Source organism: Lolium perenne, chromosome 3, assembly GCF_019359855.2.
Source record: "Lolium perenne isolate Kyuss_39 chromosome 3, Kyuss_2.0, whole genome shotgun sequence".
In the NCBI taxonomy this organism is placed as follows: Eukaryota; Viridiplantae; Streptophyta; class Magnoliopsida; order Poales; family Poaceae; genus Lolium; species Lolium perenne.
Genome location: NC_067246.2, coordinates 120,370,897 through 120,387,312, shown reverse-complemented (window position 1 = coordinate 120,387,312; position 16,416 = coordinate 120,370,897). Strand labels below are relative to the sequence as shown.

Here is a 16,416-nt window from a genome sequence, read left to right as displayed (position 1 = left end):
GGAATCGGCTAAAAACGGCCAAGTCGGGCCGACGTCGGAAAACGTCCAACGACAGGGAGCGTACAGTCGGGTGGGCGCGCGCTGGTCGGGATACGGTGAAAACCATGGCGCCGCAGCCAATACGACGGAATCGGCTAAAAACGGCCAAGTCGGGCCGACGTCGGAAAACGTCCAACGACAGGGAGCGTATAGTCGGGTGGGCGCGCGCTGGTCGGGATACGGTGAAAACCATGGCGCCGCAGGCAATACGACGGAATCGGCTAAAAACGGCCAAGTCGGGTCGACGTCGGAAAACGTCCAACGACAGGGAGCGTACAGTCGGGTGGGCTCGCGCTGGTCGGGATACGGTGAAAACCATGGCGCCGCAGCCAATACGACGGAATCGGCTAAAAACGGCCAAGTCGGGCCGACGTCGGAAAACGTCCAACGACACGGAGCGTACAGTCGGGTGGGCGCACGCTGGTCGGGATACGGTGAAAACCATGGTGCCGCAGCCAATACGACGGAATCGGCTAAAAATGGCCAAGTCGGGCCGACATCGGAAAACGTCCAACGACACGGAGCGTACAGTCGGGTGGGCGCGCGCTGGTCGGGATTCGGTGAAAACCATGGCGCCGCAGCCAATACGACGGAATCGGCTAAAAACGGCCAAGTCGGGCCGGCGTCGGAAAACGTCCAACGACATGGAGCGTACAGTCGGGTGGGCGCGCGCTGGTCGGGATACGGTGAAAACCATGGCGCCACAGCCAATACGACGGAATCGGCTAAGCCTGGCAGAAAATCTCTGCCGCGGCAGAGAAATGGCCATTTTATCTGCCGCGGCAACAGTGTAGGGCTCCTTCACAAGCTGACGGGCAGGGCTCCCAGGGGGGCTAAGTTCCCCAGCTATATTGGGGGGGCTGGCATCCCTCCCTGTCAAGTTGTGGGTTTATCCCACAACTTTTCTACGCTACGTCCCGCGGCAACTTTACGTTGCCGTGTGGCGTGTCCCTCCGAGAAAGCGCTCGTTCCCCGTCTATTGGCGGGGAACAGGCGACGTTGCCTTAAGAGAATGTCACCCTGCAACGTTACCGTTGCTGCGGTGACACCCGCGCGCTGTGGACACTCAGGACGCCTACACAGAGCAATCCCACCGTGCTTACGCGTGGTGGGAGGCTCGGGAGGCTTGACCGATGTTGGCTACGCGAGCGCATGAGTAGCTTTGGACCCGTGTCTGCCTGTAGATCCCCCGTTTTCGTGCGGCCGACTACTGGCGCCGTGTCCCGTCATTCGTTTGGCTTATATGCTGATGTTGCATTCCAAGTGCTTGCGTGCTGGTACCCGACCTACGGGAAGTGGTGCTTGTAACACGTTCGCCTCGCGGTGGACACTTTCGGGTGTGCTGCTGTGGCCTAACGGCGCTTGCGGTGTTTCCTCGTGGTTCCGGCACTCCTAGTGCCCGTTGCTACCAAGGCAGCCTCGCTCCCGCTGTTGGTCTCGGATGCTGCTCACGATAAAGAGTCTTGGCCCTTTTGGTTGCCAGGACCCGACCCTTAAGCCGCTCTCCGAATTTGACAACAACCATGAACATGTGTTGCCTCTACCTCTCCACAGTTAGTGGTAGGATACGTAACATTCTGCGCCGATCCTCAATCAAGTAGGATGAGCTTGGCCCGCCCAATCGCGACAACCGGCTCGGCCGTTGCCTCGGCCTTGACACGCAAGTGGAAGGGTGGACAAAGACCGACGCTGGACGTCAACGAGGACGTGCTACCCGGTTGATCCTACCAGTAGTCATATGCTTGTCTCAAAGATTAAGCCATGCATGTGCAAGTATGAACCAATTTGAACTGTGAAACTGCGAATGGCTCATTAAATCAGTTATAGTTTGTTTGATGGTACGTGCTACTCGGATAACTGTAGTAATTCTAGAGCTAATACGTGCAACAAACCCCGACTTCTGGGAGGGGCGCATTTATTAGATAAAAGGCTGACGCGGGCTCTGCCCGCTGATCCGATGATTCATGATAACTCGACGGATCGCAAGGCCCTCGTGCCGGCGACGCATCATTAAAATTTCTGCCCTATCAACTTTCGATGGTAGGATAGGGGCCTACCATGGTGGTGACGGGTGACGGAGAATTAGGGTTCCACTAGCCATCAACCCGTGCTCCAGCACGGGCTAGACGTTTTGGAAATTCCATACATTAAATATTTAATGATTTTTTTTAAAATTCTTGACAAATGAGAACTATTAATCAATTTAATAACATATTTGTCAAGTTTAAACGATGAAATAACTTAGCATGTCTTGATAGAAACACGGACGGTTTTGCTTTCTATAGATACATAAACACACATGCTTAATTAGCTGGACACGATGTTTTATCTTTTAATATACTAGTAAAAGTGCCCATGCCTTGCACCGGGACTCGGGGAGTTACAAAATCAACATTTGTTTGGATGAAGAATGTCGGCACGATTCAAGTTTTGCCCTAATTCAGATGAGTCGCATAACCCCTAGGCTTAATTTGCCCTTTAATATAAAAATATTTATTTTTCATGTCTACTCTTTTGTTTTTCAATTTTTTTGTTGTACTATTTATGCTCTTTTAGTAATTTTGATATAAATTTTTTAGTATAATAATCTACCCAAGATGATAAAACATGGGTTATCTCATGGCACTTTTATGAACTTCAAAAGGAAGATCAATTTCAGATATCACAGGTTACACTGGTAGAAAAACAGGCTTCCGGTGAGCCCCATAAGTCGCGAAGCTGTAGGAACCGCGACTAATGGTACCTTTAGTCGCGGTTCGGGAGGCGAACCGCGACCAAAGGCCTGGGCCCAGGGCGCTCGGTGGCCAGCCGGTGCACGTGGGGGGCTTTAGTCGCGGTTGGCCAGGCCAACCGCGACTAAAGGTGCCCGAAGGCCTTTAGTCGCGGTTGGCCAGGCCAACCGGGACTAAAGCCCCCCCCCTATATATACCCATCCAGCAGCCAACACTTAGCCATTTGGTGCCATTCTCTTCACAAACTTCACAAGTGGGTGTTAGGTTTGCTTTTGGTTCCTCTTATGCACATAAGGTGTTTGATGAAATGCCCCAAGAGCATGAAACAAACATGATATGAAGTGTTGGAGCCACACTTGAGCTTTCTCATTTATTTTTTCCTCCTCGATCGCGGTTAGCAACTTGAACCTTTGATGTGTCGTTGATAAAATGTGCATGTGTGTGTAGTTCATTGTTTAATTTATATTGTTTGTAGCTAGTTAGTTTGACAAATGCATGATGGTTAATTATATATTTTATATTATAATAATGCAGATGAATTGACAATGGATGTACGGTAACCGACTCTCCGGCGAGTTCAGTACGGGTTTGAAAGATTTCTTCGTAGTGGCTAATGCGAACAAGCAGGGGGGTTTTGTTATCTGTCCATGTGTTAAATGTAAGAATCAGAATGGTTACTCTTCCTCAAGAGATGTTCACATGCACTTGCTTCGGCACGGTTTCATGCCAAGCTATAATTGTTGGACCAAGCATGGAGAAAGAGGGGTTATAATGGAAGAAGATGAAGAAGGGGATGATTTCATTGATGAAAGCTATCTTGCTCATTTCGGTGATACTTTCATGGAGGATGCTGAAGGTGAAGGGGAAGGTGAAGGGGAAGGTGAAGAAGAGGCACGTGATGATCCCGTTGATGATCTTGGTCGGACCATTGCTGATGCACGGAGACGCTGCGAAACTGAAAAAGAGAGGGAGAATTTGGATCGCATGTTAGAGGATCACAGGAAGGCGCTGTACCCCGGATGCGATGATGGTCTGAAAAAGCTGGGCTGCACACTGGATTTGCTGAAATGGAAGGCATAGGCAGGTGTAGCTGACTCGGCATTTGAAAACTTGCTGAAAATGTTGAAGAATATGTTTCCAAAGAATAACGAGTTGCCCGCCACTACGTACGAAGCAAAGAAGGTTGTCTGCCCTCTAGGTTTAGAGGTTCTGAAGATACATGCATGCATCAACGACTGCATCCTCTACCGCGGTGAATACGAGAATTTGAATGAATGCCCAGTATGCACTGCATTGCGTTATAAGATCAGAGGCGATGACCCTGGTGACGACGATGTTGAGGGCCAGAAACCCAGGAAGAGGGTTCCCGCCAAGGTGATGTGGTATGCTCCTATAATACCACGGTTGAAACGTCTGTTCAGGAACAAAGAGCATGCCAAGTTGTTGCGATGGCACAAAGAGGACCGTAAGTCGGACGGGGAGTTGAGACACCCCGCAGATGGAACGCAATGGAGAAAGATCGACAGAGAGTTCAAAGATTTTGCAGCTGACGCAAGGAACATAAGATTTGGTCTAAGTACGGATGGCATGAATCCTTTTGGTGAGCAGAGCTCCAGCCATAGTACCTGGCCCGTGACTCTATGCATCTACAACCTTCCTCCTTGGTTGTGCATGAAGCGGAAGTTCATTATGATGCCAGTGCTCATCCAAGGTCCGAAGCAACCCGGCAACGACATCGATGTGTACCTAAGGCCATTAGTTGATGAACTTTTACAACTGTGGGGCAGACCTGGTGTCCGTGTGTGGGATGAGCACAAAGAAGAGGAATTTGACCTACGAGCGTTGCTTTTCGTAACCATCAACGATTGGCCTGCTCTTAGTAACCTTTCGGGACTGTCAAATAATGGATACAATGCATGCACGCACTGCTTACATGAGACTGAAAGTGTACATTTGCCAAATTGTAAGAAGAACGTGTACCTTGGGCATCGTCGATTTCTTCCGAAAGGTCATCCAGTAAGAAAGAAAGGCAAGCATTACAACGGCAAGGCAGATCACCGACCGAAGCCTGCGGAACACACTGGTGCTGAGGTATTTGATATGGTCAATGATTTGAAAGTCATCTTTGGAAAGGGTCCTGGCGGACAATCAGTTCCGAAGGGAGCTGACGGGCACGTAGCCATGTGGAAGAAGAAATATATATTCTAGGAGCTAGAATATTGGAAAGTCCTAGAAGTCCGCTCTGCAATGTCTTGTCAGTTTCGAGTTGGTGTTTGAGGGGGTCATCTTTTTTGAATGCCTGAGCAGTATGAAGGTCCCGTCAGGATTCTCGTCCAATATAAAGGGAATAATAAACATGGCGGAGAAAAAGTTCCAAAACCTGAAGTCTCACGACTGCCACGTGATTATGACGCAATTGCTTCCGATTGCTTTGAGGGGGCTCCTGCCGGAAAATGTTCGAGTAGCCATTGTGAAGCTATGTGCATTCCTCAATGCAATCTCTCAGAAGGTAATCAATCCAGAAGTTCTACCACGGTTACAGAACGATGTGATCCAATGTCTTGTCAGTTTCGAGTTGGTGTTCCCGCCATCCTTCTTCAATATTATGACGCACCTCCTGGTTCACCTAGTCGATGAGATTTCCATTCTCGGTCCTGTATTTCTACACAATATGTTCCCCTTCGAGAGGTTCATGGGAATATTAAAGAAATATGTTCGTAACCGTGCTAGGCCAGAAGGAAGCATCGCCAAGGGCTATGGAAATGAGGAGGTAATTGAGTTTTGTGTTGACTTTGTTCCTGACCTTAAGCCGATTGGTCTTCCTCAATCGCGGCACGAGGGGAGACTAAGTGGAAAAGGCACGATCGGAAGGAAATCAACGATATGTATGGATGGCCATTCTCTGACTGAAGCACACCACACAGTTCTGACCAATTCCAGCTTGGTGGCTCCGTACTTTGAGAAACACAAGAATATTTTACGCTCGGACAACCCTGAGAAGCCTGAATCCTGGATTAGGAAGGCCCACATGGAGACTTTCGGCAGTTGGTTGAGAAAACATTTAATGAGTGACGATCATGTTGTAGATCAGCTGTACATGTTGGCCAAGACACCATCTTCGACTATAACGACTTTCCAAGGGTACGAGATAAATGGGAATACATTTTACACGATCGCCCAAGATAAAAAGAGCACCAACCAAAACAGTGGTGTCCGCTTTGATGCAGCAACCGAGAATGGGCAAAAGGTCACATATTATGGTTACATAGAGGAGATATGGGAACTTGACTATGGACCCTCCTTTAGGGTCCCTTTGTTCCGGTGCAAATGGTTCAAGCTAACAGGAGGTGGGGTAAAGGTGGACCAGCAATACGGAATGACAATGGTGGATTTCAACAATCTTGGTTACCTTGACGAACCATTCGTCCTAGCGAAAGATGTCGCTCAGGTTTTCTATGTGAAGGACATGAGTAGCAAACCGAGGAAACGGAAAGATAAGAAAACGATCAGTACATCATGCGATGATCCAAAGCGCCACATTGTTCTTTCAGGGAAAAGAAACATCGTGGGAGTGGAGGACAAGACAGACATGTCAGAAGATTATAATATGTTTGCTGAAATTCCGCCCTTCAAAGTGAACACCGACCCAAGCATTAAGTTAAATGATGAGGATGCTCCATGGATACGGCACAATCGTAAGCAAGCAGGGACACAAGGGAAGAAATGATGTGTAATAATTTATTGTACCAAACTTTGTTGAATGAATCATGTGAATTATATTACCCGTGATGTGTTTGGTGTCCATTTTCGAATGATTCAATTGACTCGAGATAGCACTGATGATACATGAAATTTGGAGTGACTAAGTCATACTCCTGCATGCATACATGAAATTTGGAGTGACTAAGTCATACTCCTGCATACAGGAAATTTGGAGTGACTAAGTCATACTCCTGCATACATGAAATTTGGAGTGATTTAGTCATACTCCTGCCTAGGCGTATAATATGCATACTCGTAGTCTTCATAGCCGCCGCCGTTGTACTGGTAGTCGTCGCCTTCTAAGTTGCCGGCGTCGTCGTCGCTGCTGTCGTCGCTGTCGTCGGGCGGCGCTCGTGGCTCGAACTGAGGGTAGCGCAGGCGGGGGATATCGCCGGCCGTGATGTAGTCCATGACGCTCTGCAGAGTCCGGCCGTACCACCATAGCCGACGGCCGGCCTCGTGGAAGTTTCCAGGAGGCAGACCGTCCTCCTCATACCTGGCGAGCGCCCTCTCACGCCGATTGATGAAGAAGGCGTCCCAAGTATGCTGGTTATCGGGATGCCAGCGGGGATTCATCCGCTGCTCCGGCGTGAGGTCGAGGTAGTAGTGGTTCGTGATGGCCGCCCGGCGCGCAGTACCCTGAGGGACGGGAGGGACCGGCACGCCGCCGGCGCTTAGGCTCCAGCCGGCAGGGACGCGGTAGCCCGGAGGGCAAGGGTAGTTCGAGGCGCAAAGCTCCTCCACCTGCTGGTAGGTTAGAGTGGGTGCGGTGGAAGCCATGAGAGAGTGATGAGAGATTGTAGAGATGTGATGCTGGCCAAGCCGGGCTACCTATATGTAGTGACAAATGGCGGGAAAAATGGGAGCGGGAAGACAGGAGGCGGGAAGAAAGAGGCGGGGAGAAAGTGGCGGGAAGAAATTGGCGGGAAAAAATTGGCGGGAAGAAAGAGGCCGGAAGAAATTGGCGGGAAACAATTGGCGGGAAGAAAGAGGCGGGAAGACAGGGAAGAAATGGCGGGAAGACGAGGAGGGAAGAGGGGGTCGGCGGAAAGAGGCGGGAAGAGGGGGCCAACGAACTTTTGAATTGAATTAGTTTTATTTTTATGAATTTTTGATAATTTGTATTTTTAAAATTTTGAATTGAATTAGTTTTATTTTTCTGAATTTTTTGATATATTATTTGTACTAGTTGGATGCTCGTGCGTTGCCACGAGCGATTAGATTTCTTTTCTCTTGCACATATATACTAATTTAGTACATGTAATTTGATAAGTGCGAGAGAAAATCGTGGAGAAGCTACAATAATAATACAACAAAACAATAATTAATAATACAAAAATACAGAAATAGAGCATTGCATATATCATTTAGTAATCCCTCTAGTCCACAATAATTGTCAATCATTTAGTATAAAATTTATATTAAATAAGTACAAAATCAGCAACCATATTATGGATCATAGGAATTAGTATAGTGGTTTGATTTTAATGCACATGTAAATTGAAGATTTTGTAACATAGTAGCTGTTGTAAACGCCCGAGCACATGAAAACAGCAAAAACACATCAGACCAAGTACTTGGAACCAATGATTACAGAAAGTGATGAATCAATTATCAGATAACAGTCCTAGTGCTAGGTAGCCATGCATAAACGCATGTTATTACGATTTAAAGCCTGCCACCGAATGGAAACAACAATTACAAACTTCATTGTTTACCTGCACATAGATTATGCATAGACGCCATCGTAAGCAGTAAGCTGAATCCAATATAGCAGCAGCCCGTGAGAGGTGAAACGAATACACCACTCGTTTATTCTGGATTTATAGATGAGGGGTCATAAGCAAGCTTGGCTTGCTCCGGCCGTACGATCCCTTGCAACCCGTACATGGATGTGTCGATACTCCAGTCGAAATCGTATGCAATGTCCGCTTCGTCAACGCCACCTCGCGTCGTGTCGTGCTCACCGTGCAGGAATACCTGACCAGCAGAAGCCGGAGGTTGATGGCGTTCAACGAATCGGCACCACTTACGCGTCTCTCGCGGCCTCACCACCGCATTCTCCGTGCCGTTCTACTTAGGCCTCTGCGTGGGCAGCAACCTGTGGGGCACGCCAGCACCCGGCTCCTCCGCTGGAGCACGAAGCAAGTGTTCTTCAAGAGATCCGCGGCTGGTTGGATTACTTCACCACACGGGCGCAAATCACGTATACACGTGGGACTTCCGCCTTTACAACGACGACGGGTGGAGCACAGATCGTGCTCCGGCCTTGCCGGCATGGGCAACGTCAGCCGCCTCATCATCGATGGTGAGAGACAGGATTCCATGGACGTCGGCGTCCCATACCTGACCGGCTTCCACCCCCGTGCCGCCGCCGACGTGCACACGAGACAGAGGCACGTCCTGTCCAGCAAACGCACCACCAAATCAGCCCCGGCGGTGAGGAATCAAGACGGGACACTCGGAGCCAGCCGCATGAAATCGAGCAGAAGCGACCAAGGTCCATGGGGCGAGGCAAGGAGCGTGCGCCCCTATGGCTTTTATGGAAGGCGGAAGCGATGGAGGGGGTGGAGACGTGGAGTTCGTGATGGATTAGGTGGAGGGCGTACAACAAGAGTGGATCAGGCCCAGGGAGTCGACAAACGAAAATCCACGAAAAAAGAAAACAACTGATAGCAGCGGGCCGAGGAATTATACTTCGCGACAAGCCTAGAGATTTTTTTTGGCCCGTTTGTGACACCAGCCAGTCACCTATTGCAATTTAATAGTAAAGATTTTTAAGATTTTGAATTGAATTAGTTGTATTTTTATGAATTTTTTGATATATTATATGTATTTTAAACATTTTGAATTGAATTAGTTTTATTTTTCTTAATTTTTTGATATATTATTTGTATTTTTAACATATTGAAATGAATTAGTTTTATTTGAATTAGTTTTATTTTTCTGAATTTTTTGATATATTATTTCTATTTTTAAGATTTTGAATTGAATTAGTTTTATTTTTCTGAATTTTTTGATATATTATTTCTATTTTTAAGATTTTAAATTGAATTAGTTTTATTTTTCTGAATTTTTTGATATATTATTTGTATTTTTAAGATTTTGAATTGAATTAGTTTTATTTTTCTGAATTTTTTGATATATTATTTGTATTTTTAAGATTTTGAATTGAATTAGTTTTTTTTCTGAATGTTTTGATATATTATTTGTATTTTTAAGATTTTGAATTGAATTAGTTTTTTTTCTGATTTAGAAATAAATTCGAAAAAGGCCTTTAGTCGCTTGGCTGTGCCAACCGCGACCAAAGGGTCTTTTCCGCGGGAAGCCAAAAACCGCCCAAAAATGAGCTTTGGTCGCGGTTGGGGTCCCCAACCGCGACTAAAGGCTTTAGTCGCGGTTGGGGACCCCAACCGCGACCAAAGGCCCATGCCTATAAATACGCGCGGGCGGCGCGCGCGATCTCTTCTTCCTCTCCCTCTCGTCTTCGCCGATCGATCTGCCGCGCTCTTCGTCGTCTCCGCCGAATCGCCTCCGCCGCGTGCAAGTCCTCGCCGACCACCGCCCTCGTCGCCGTCGATCTTCTTCCCGCGCCCCGCCCCGCCGTACGTCGTCGTCCCTGCACACGCCGCCGCCGAACACCCTCGGCCTGCACACGCGCGCGCGCCGCCGATCGAACCCGGCCGCTTCGCCACGCCGCCGCCACAGACGACGCGATGCAGCCGCCGCTGCGCTGCGCCGCGCCGCCTGCGGCGATCGCCGCGCCGCCGCCGCGATGCGCCCTCGCCGCGACCGCCCTCGCCCGCCCGGCCTCAACGGCGCCGCCTCGCCCGCCCACGCGCGCGCGGCCGGCCGGTGCCGGCGAGATCGACGAAGGGGCCGTGGCCGGCGCCGGCCCCTTTTTTTTGTTTTTTTTTTGTTTTTATTAATTATCTCACATTTTGTTAATTAAAATTGTACACTAAAATTTGACTTAAAAAAAGATTGTGTAAAGAAAAGTAAAATTTGACTTAAAAAAACTAAAATTTGACTTAAAAAAGATTGTGTAAAAACTAAAAGATCTTTCGGTCACTTCGTCCCATGCCTCCGCCCCGTATGGTCCCACCTACGTCACCGTCTTCCCCTCCAACTTTTTTTTTCTGGCCCGGCAATCTCATCCCCAAATCGAGCCGAGCGCCGCGAGCTGCCTCACCCCGTTGGATTCCTTGTCGTAAGGAAATCGGACTTGCCTACGTGAAGCAATTCCGTCCAAAGTATATGTCGTTTCGTTGACCAAAAACGCGCAGGAGACTAGCTAGCTAGCTACTTCCGTTCGCTCCACTAATTGCCTGCTGTGTCATTGCTACCTATCTGCTCGCATTCAACCTTAAACCTCCTACACACACATATACAATATCCGGCCCCTTTCATGACTAAAAAAGATTGACTAAAAAAAACTAACCACCGCGCGTATACGGAGGGGGCAGCGAGCCCCTCGTCGCCCCGTCCGTATACGAGCGGTGTTTTTTTTTGGGTCGAGAGGGGGCGGCACCACCACTGCCTTTTCGCCACCGCCGCCCTTTCGCCACCGCCCTTTCGTCACCGACCCCGCGTGTAAACGGAGGGGGCGGCGAGGCCCTCGCCTCCCCCTCCTTATACGCGCTGGTTTTTTTTTTACGAGAGAGAGGACCGGCACCGACACCGCCACCGCCACCGCCCTTTCGCCACCCCCCCCGGTCTCTCGGTCATGCGGTCACTGCGAGGCGAGGTCGATCGTCCGCATATACACATCTAATACACGCGTCCCCCCTCTCGCCTCCCTCGTCGCCCTCTCTCTTTATATGTAGAAGAGATGTGATAATGCTGGCATATACACAATTAATTTGTTTTGACTACATGTTTTCAGGACTGACATATGGCGGACGATAGAGCTGACCCGATTCTGGACAACTATGATGCGGACCTTGAAGAACATATGTTCGGCATCATAAAAGGCGATATTCTATATGTGCCGACCGGACAAGAAGAAGATGATATCTCTTCTTATCTGAACCTTGAGGGTGAAGATGAAGGGCGCCGTCAGCAAGATGATGCCGAAGAAACGTCGATAAATGACGATCTTCAATTGGAAGTAGCAACCACCTCCGGCGCCGAGGTATATATATATACATATTGAGCGTCTGGTGATACAAACTAACTGATTTGAATAAATGTGTGTGTACTAACGCGCGCGACTCTCTTTCTTATTTTAGTCCTCGGCCGGATCGTCGAAAAAATCGAGTACGTCGTCAAAGCGTGGCGCAACCAAGACGATGAAACCAAACGAAACATGCACCATCGAGGTTGTCGATGAAGAAACCGGCAGGCCGCTGGAGCCCAGCAAGAACGCCACCAAGTTTATCAGCCAATGCGGAGCCGTTGTTAGAGACAACATCTCGATCACCGTCCAGGAGTGGAATGAGCCAAAGAAGGCACGTCTTGGTTTCACTTTTGTCGATAAGAGAACAAAAAAAGATTGCTTCAACAAGCTTATGGAACATTTCGTTCTACCTCCGGAATACCGCAAATACGATGAGGCGGGTAACAAGATTCAGGAAAAGAAGGAGAGGTGCAAGCTAGTCAAACAGTTCGCTCTTTCTAAGATGGCCAACGCATTCCGAAAATACAAGCAAAATCTAGCCCATGACTTTGTCAAGCAGGGCAAGACTCCGGATTTCACAGGACAATATGAGAAACTGCAACATGATTGGCCAGAATTTGTGAAGCAAAAGAAATCGGAGCAGTTCCTTGAAATATCGAAAAAAATAAGGAGAATGCGGCCAAGAAGGAGTACAATCATATTATGGGGCCAGGAGGGTATCGCTTTTGGCAGCCTAAGTGGGAGAAGATGGAGAACGAGCTGAGGGCGCGAGGAATCCGTCCAGGTACGGAGGGATGGGACCCAAGGGCCAAAAGCTGGTGGTACGGGCATGGGGGATCGCTGAACCCGGAGACAGGGGAGTGTGTTTATCAGGGCAAAATAATTACACCCACCCAAAAGCTTATTGAGGCAATGAGGGATGCTCAAGAGGGGAGGATCAAGTTCAACAGAGAGAACGACGCCCTGACAAAAGCCCTCGGGAATCCTGAACACGGAGGACGTGTACGAGGCATGGGGCCCATTCCGTGGAAAGTAGGGTTCCCCCAGAACGATGACCCGTACGGTTACAGAAGCCGTAAGAGAAAGATGGATCGGGATGCAGATGTTGTGGCGAAGTTGGTAACGGAAATGGATGTGATGAAGAAAACTGTGAGTGTACTAGTAGCCGAAAGAGATGCAGCTCGGGCGCAGCATGAAGATCATCCAATGGATCTCGGAAGCCAGCAGCGGAGAAGAAGCAGCGTGGCTTCCACGGAGGCCTCACCGGCTGGTGCACCGACGATCGAAATTACTGCACCGGAGCCTCTGGTGGTCGAAATTACTGCACCGGAGCCTCCTCGCTACCCCGTGGACGATATAAAGGAGATGAAAGCATGTCATCTGTATTATCCTATCGGGAACATGTCCATGAAGGTAGCCATCGGCAGTGCTTTACCACCTGGAGCACTCCACCACAACAACCCCATTCAAGATGGCTATGCTCGTGTCACGGTGGAGGAGATAGTCCAAGGGTTTGAGGACCTGGACATTGACATTGCTACACCTGAAGGGGTGAAAAGACTTGGAGATGTCAAGCGCCAGTTCATTCTATGGCAGAAGAAATTTATCAAGTTTCCAGGCGAGGCGCCAACAAGTCCACCCCCCTACGGTGGTGGTGGTGGCGGTGGCGGTGGCGGTGGCGGTGACGGTGGCGGTGGCGGTGGTGGTGGTGGTGCTTCACCTACACCTCCTTCACGTCAGCCGACGCCGCCCCCCAATTCACCTCCGGCGGGTAAGCAGACGCCGCCCCCCAGTCCTCGTCCGGCGGGTGATCAGACACCGCCCCCCAATCCACCTCCGGCGAAGAAGCAGAAGCAGTCCTGGGTTATTAACCCGGACCCTTATGTACCTAGAACCACAAAGATACCAGAGCCATCACTGAAGCCTCTCCCCACAAGGCCTTGGGAACGTAGTGCCGAGGAAGTCGACGCACGCGGCTGCTGAATATGAGAAATGGAAGGCGGACTGCAAGAAGAAAAGAGAGCCCGAGCCCAAGCAAGTATTTTCTGACAAGGAAAAGAGCTGGGCTAAGTCATTTTTGAACACACCGTCCCAAGCCGCGAAGAATCTGCCTGACGACTATTTACGTGAACTTCGTAGGCAAGCACTCGCGTTCAAGAGGAACCAAGAGTTGGCGGAGAAGAAAGCCTTGGAGGAGGAGGCCGAGAAAAAATTAGAAAGGGGGAAAGAAGTTGCCCAGCTCGGGGAACAAAGTAAACAATCGATCGCCCCGCTCATAGTGCAAGCCGCCGGTCCGGATGCCCCCGATATCATAGCAGCTGCGGCAGCACATGGATTGACTGTAACGAGTGCCAGAGAACAAGCGGCCGACTTAGGTATCACTCTTCGTGCACTGTTAGGCCTTGATGAGGCGCCAATGAAGGACGTAGTATTTACATATGTGAAGAATGGCCCTCTCGTCGAGCCTGCGCAGGAAGAGGATCTACCTCAACAAATGAAAGGTCTGCTAAATTGGTACAAGGGTTACATAAAACATAAAAACGCCAAAGACTATATCTATGCGGAAGTTAGATATGAGCATCACTTCAAACATTACTATGTACAAATTCATCTGAGTGAATTGTTCCAGCTGTTCAATCTGCGCGACCTCGACAAATCTATCATCAGTTGCTACGTTCTGTAAGTGATTTATTAATTTCTACCCCATCTCGTTCATTGCCTGCACTATATATATATATATTGTCCTAACTATCTTGTTGTGTACGCTATTATGCAGAATGAAGAAGCGGGAAATGCGAATAAGGAACATCCATGATGTTGGGTTCATTGACCCACAAATCGTTAATTCATATGTGTTAGAACACCACCCCGCCGACGTGGAGGATGACCTGTGGCGGTTTATTAGAAAACAGAAACTCAAAAGTGATATTCTATTTCCTTACCATTTTGGGTGAGTGTTTCTGTCTTGAGCACATTCTCTTTTGTTTACTCCATGCATGGTATGTGGCTAATCGATGAGTTATGCATGACTGTGCATGTATCGTGTCCGCAGGTTCCACTGGATTCTTATGGTAATTCAATTTCAGACCTCCTCAGTTCTCGTCCACGACTCTCTGAATATGGATCCGGCGCTTTGGGCCGACATGAGAAAAATGATGCAAAAGTAATTATTTTCATTCATTTGCGCTCTATATCGATCGGCCTATTTCGTTCATCATTTCCTAATATCAAGTAACTAATTAATAACTCTCTTGTTCATTTAATTTTCTTTGCCTCGTAGGGTTTGGAGACGGTTCGTAGATACCAAGGTCGGTGAATTCAAAAAAGAGCTACATTTTAAAATGGCAGTGCGGACGACTGGGGATATTCAGCCACCGGGGACCAATCTATGTGGATACTATGTTTGTGAGAGGATCCGGAGATACTGCAATGAGCGGGACCAGAAGTGTGAGAACAACATCTTGAGGAATAACCTCCGGAAGATGCTTAGTCCAGAAGCTCGCTTCCGACCACTTCAAGAGGAACTAGCTGGATGGTTGGCGAGGGAAGTCATCGATCCTAGAGGAGAACACCATTACGATGACGTAGAACTTTATATGCACTAAATTATGGATGGAAACTTGTTCAAAATTGTATATGGTCATCCGATATTGAATATATATTGTATATGGTCATCCGATATTGAATATATATTGTATATTCCTCTTGAATTCTTTTTGGTTCTAATTTCAAATTTGTTTGAAATTGTACATTCATATGCATGTATGTAGTACCGTAGAATATGTGAAACTCTTTCAAAATTAAAACCCAAAAGAAATAAAACAATACAAATTAAAAAGAAACCAGATTTAGGGGGAGGGGGGGCTAAACCCTAAACCCTGCGGAGGCCTTTAGTCGCGGTTGGCCAGAAGAACCGCGACTAAAGGTCCTCCGCCCTGGCGCTCGCCTGCGGCCCACGTGGACGGGCCTTTAGTCGCGGTTCGTAAGGAACCGCGACTAAAGGGGGGGGCCTTTAGTCGCGCTACTTTGGTCGCGGTTGCGCAACCGCGACTAATGGCAGTTGCGAACCGCGACCAAAGCCCCTTTTTCCACCAGTGTTAATTCCTTTCCACTATTTGTGATACTTGTACATATGCCGTAACGAGTATAAAGATTACGTGACAAATTCAACAACAAAATAGGTACTTAGATCAAAATAGAATTAATTATACAGTTGAAAATCAATTTGTTCACACCAAGAAAAAGCACGTCAAAACAGGTTGAGAAATAGGTTGATGCGCAGATGATGGTGTCTGTTTCCGCAACGGACGATGCACACAGTGCAGACATGCAGGTGCAGCTTCGTGTACGTCTACATGTATCTTTTCGCGGTTCTGTTCAACTTCCTCAGGCTACCATCAGCATCAGGCGCTGCAGAACCGGACACCTTATTTGTATCTTTTCGTGGCTGCGTCTGCGTCTACGCCTACATGTATTTTATTATGGATCTGGTCGACGTCCTCCAGGCTACCATCAGCAACTGCAGAAGCGATCACCTTAGGGCATGGGCTATGGATCGGAGGCATTGGGTTGTCGTCGCTGCCCCGTGACAGAAAGTAAACGAGAAGAAGATGAAGCAGCCGTCGAGACAAAAAAAATCGCAACGCACAAAACTGAGCAACCAGTTTAGTGGGTCCCACCTCTATATCTCCCAGTGTTCTCTTCCTCCCAAATTGCAGCGACCTTGAGGTGCATCGCAGTGACGACCAAAATGACGTTGACGAA

The 16,416-nt window shown here is 48.5% G+C and overlaps 1 protein-coding gene and 1 long non-coding RNA gene across 3 annotated transcripts in view; both read left to right on the top strand.

Annotated features, from left to right (window-relative positions):
* LOC127342234 (uncharacterized) overlaps positions 1-16,416 on the top strand; it is a 118,081-nt gene that overhangs the window by 53,369 nt on the left and 48,296 nt on the right. The window lies entirely within an intron of this gene.
* On the top strand, positions 13,914-15,362 carry LOC127342229 (uncharacterized). The gene is made up of 4 exons (XM_051368185.2): positions 13,914-14,331; positions 14,429-14,602; positions 14,705-14,815; positions 14,933-15,362. The coding sequence occupies exons 1-4, from the start codon at positions 14,069-14,071 to the stop codon at positions 15,255-15,257; spliced, it is 873 nt and encodes a 290-aa protein (XP_051224145.1). The 5' UTR covers positions 13,914-14,068; the 3' UTR covers positions 15,258-15,362.

Excerpts from the sequence above, each read along its gene's own strand:
- LOC127342229 (XM_051368185.2), top strand. The coding sequence starts at position 14,069 with ATGAAGGACGTAGTATTTACATATGTGAAGAATGGCCCTCTCGTCGAG. Across the intron at positions 14,332-14,428 it reads ATCATCAGTTGCTACGTTCT|AATGAAGAAGCGGGAAATGC; the intron begins GTAAGTGATTTA and ends GCTATTATGCAG. Across the intron at positions 14,603-14,704 it reads CTATTTCCTTACCATTTTGG|GTTCCACTGGATTCTTATGG; the intron begins GTGAGTGTTTCT and ends TCGTGTCCGCAG.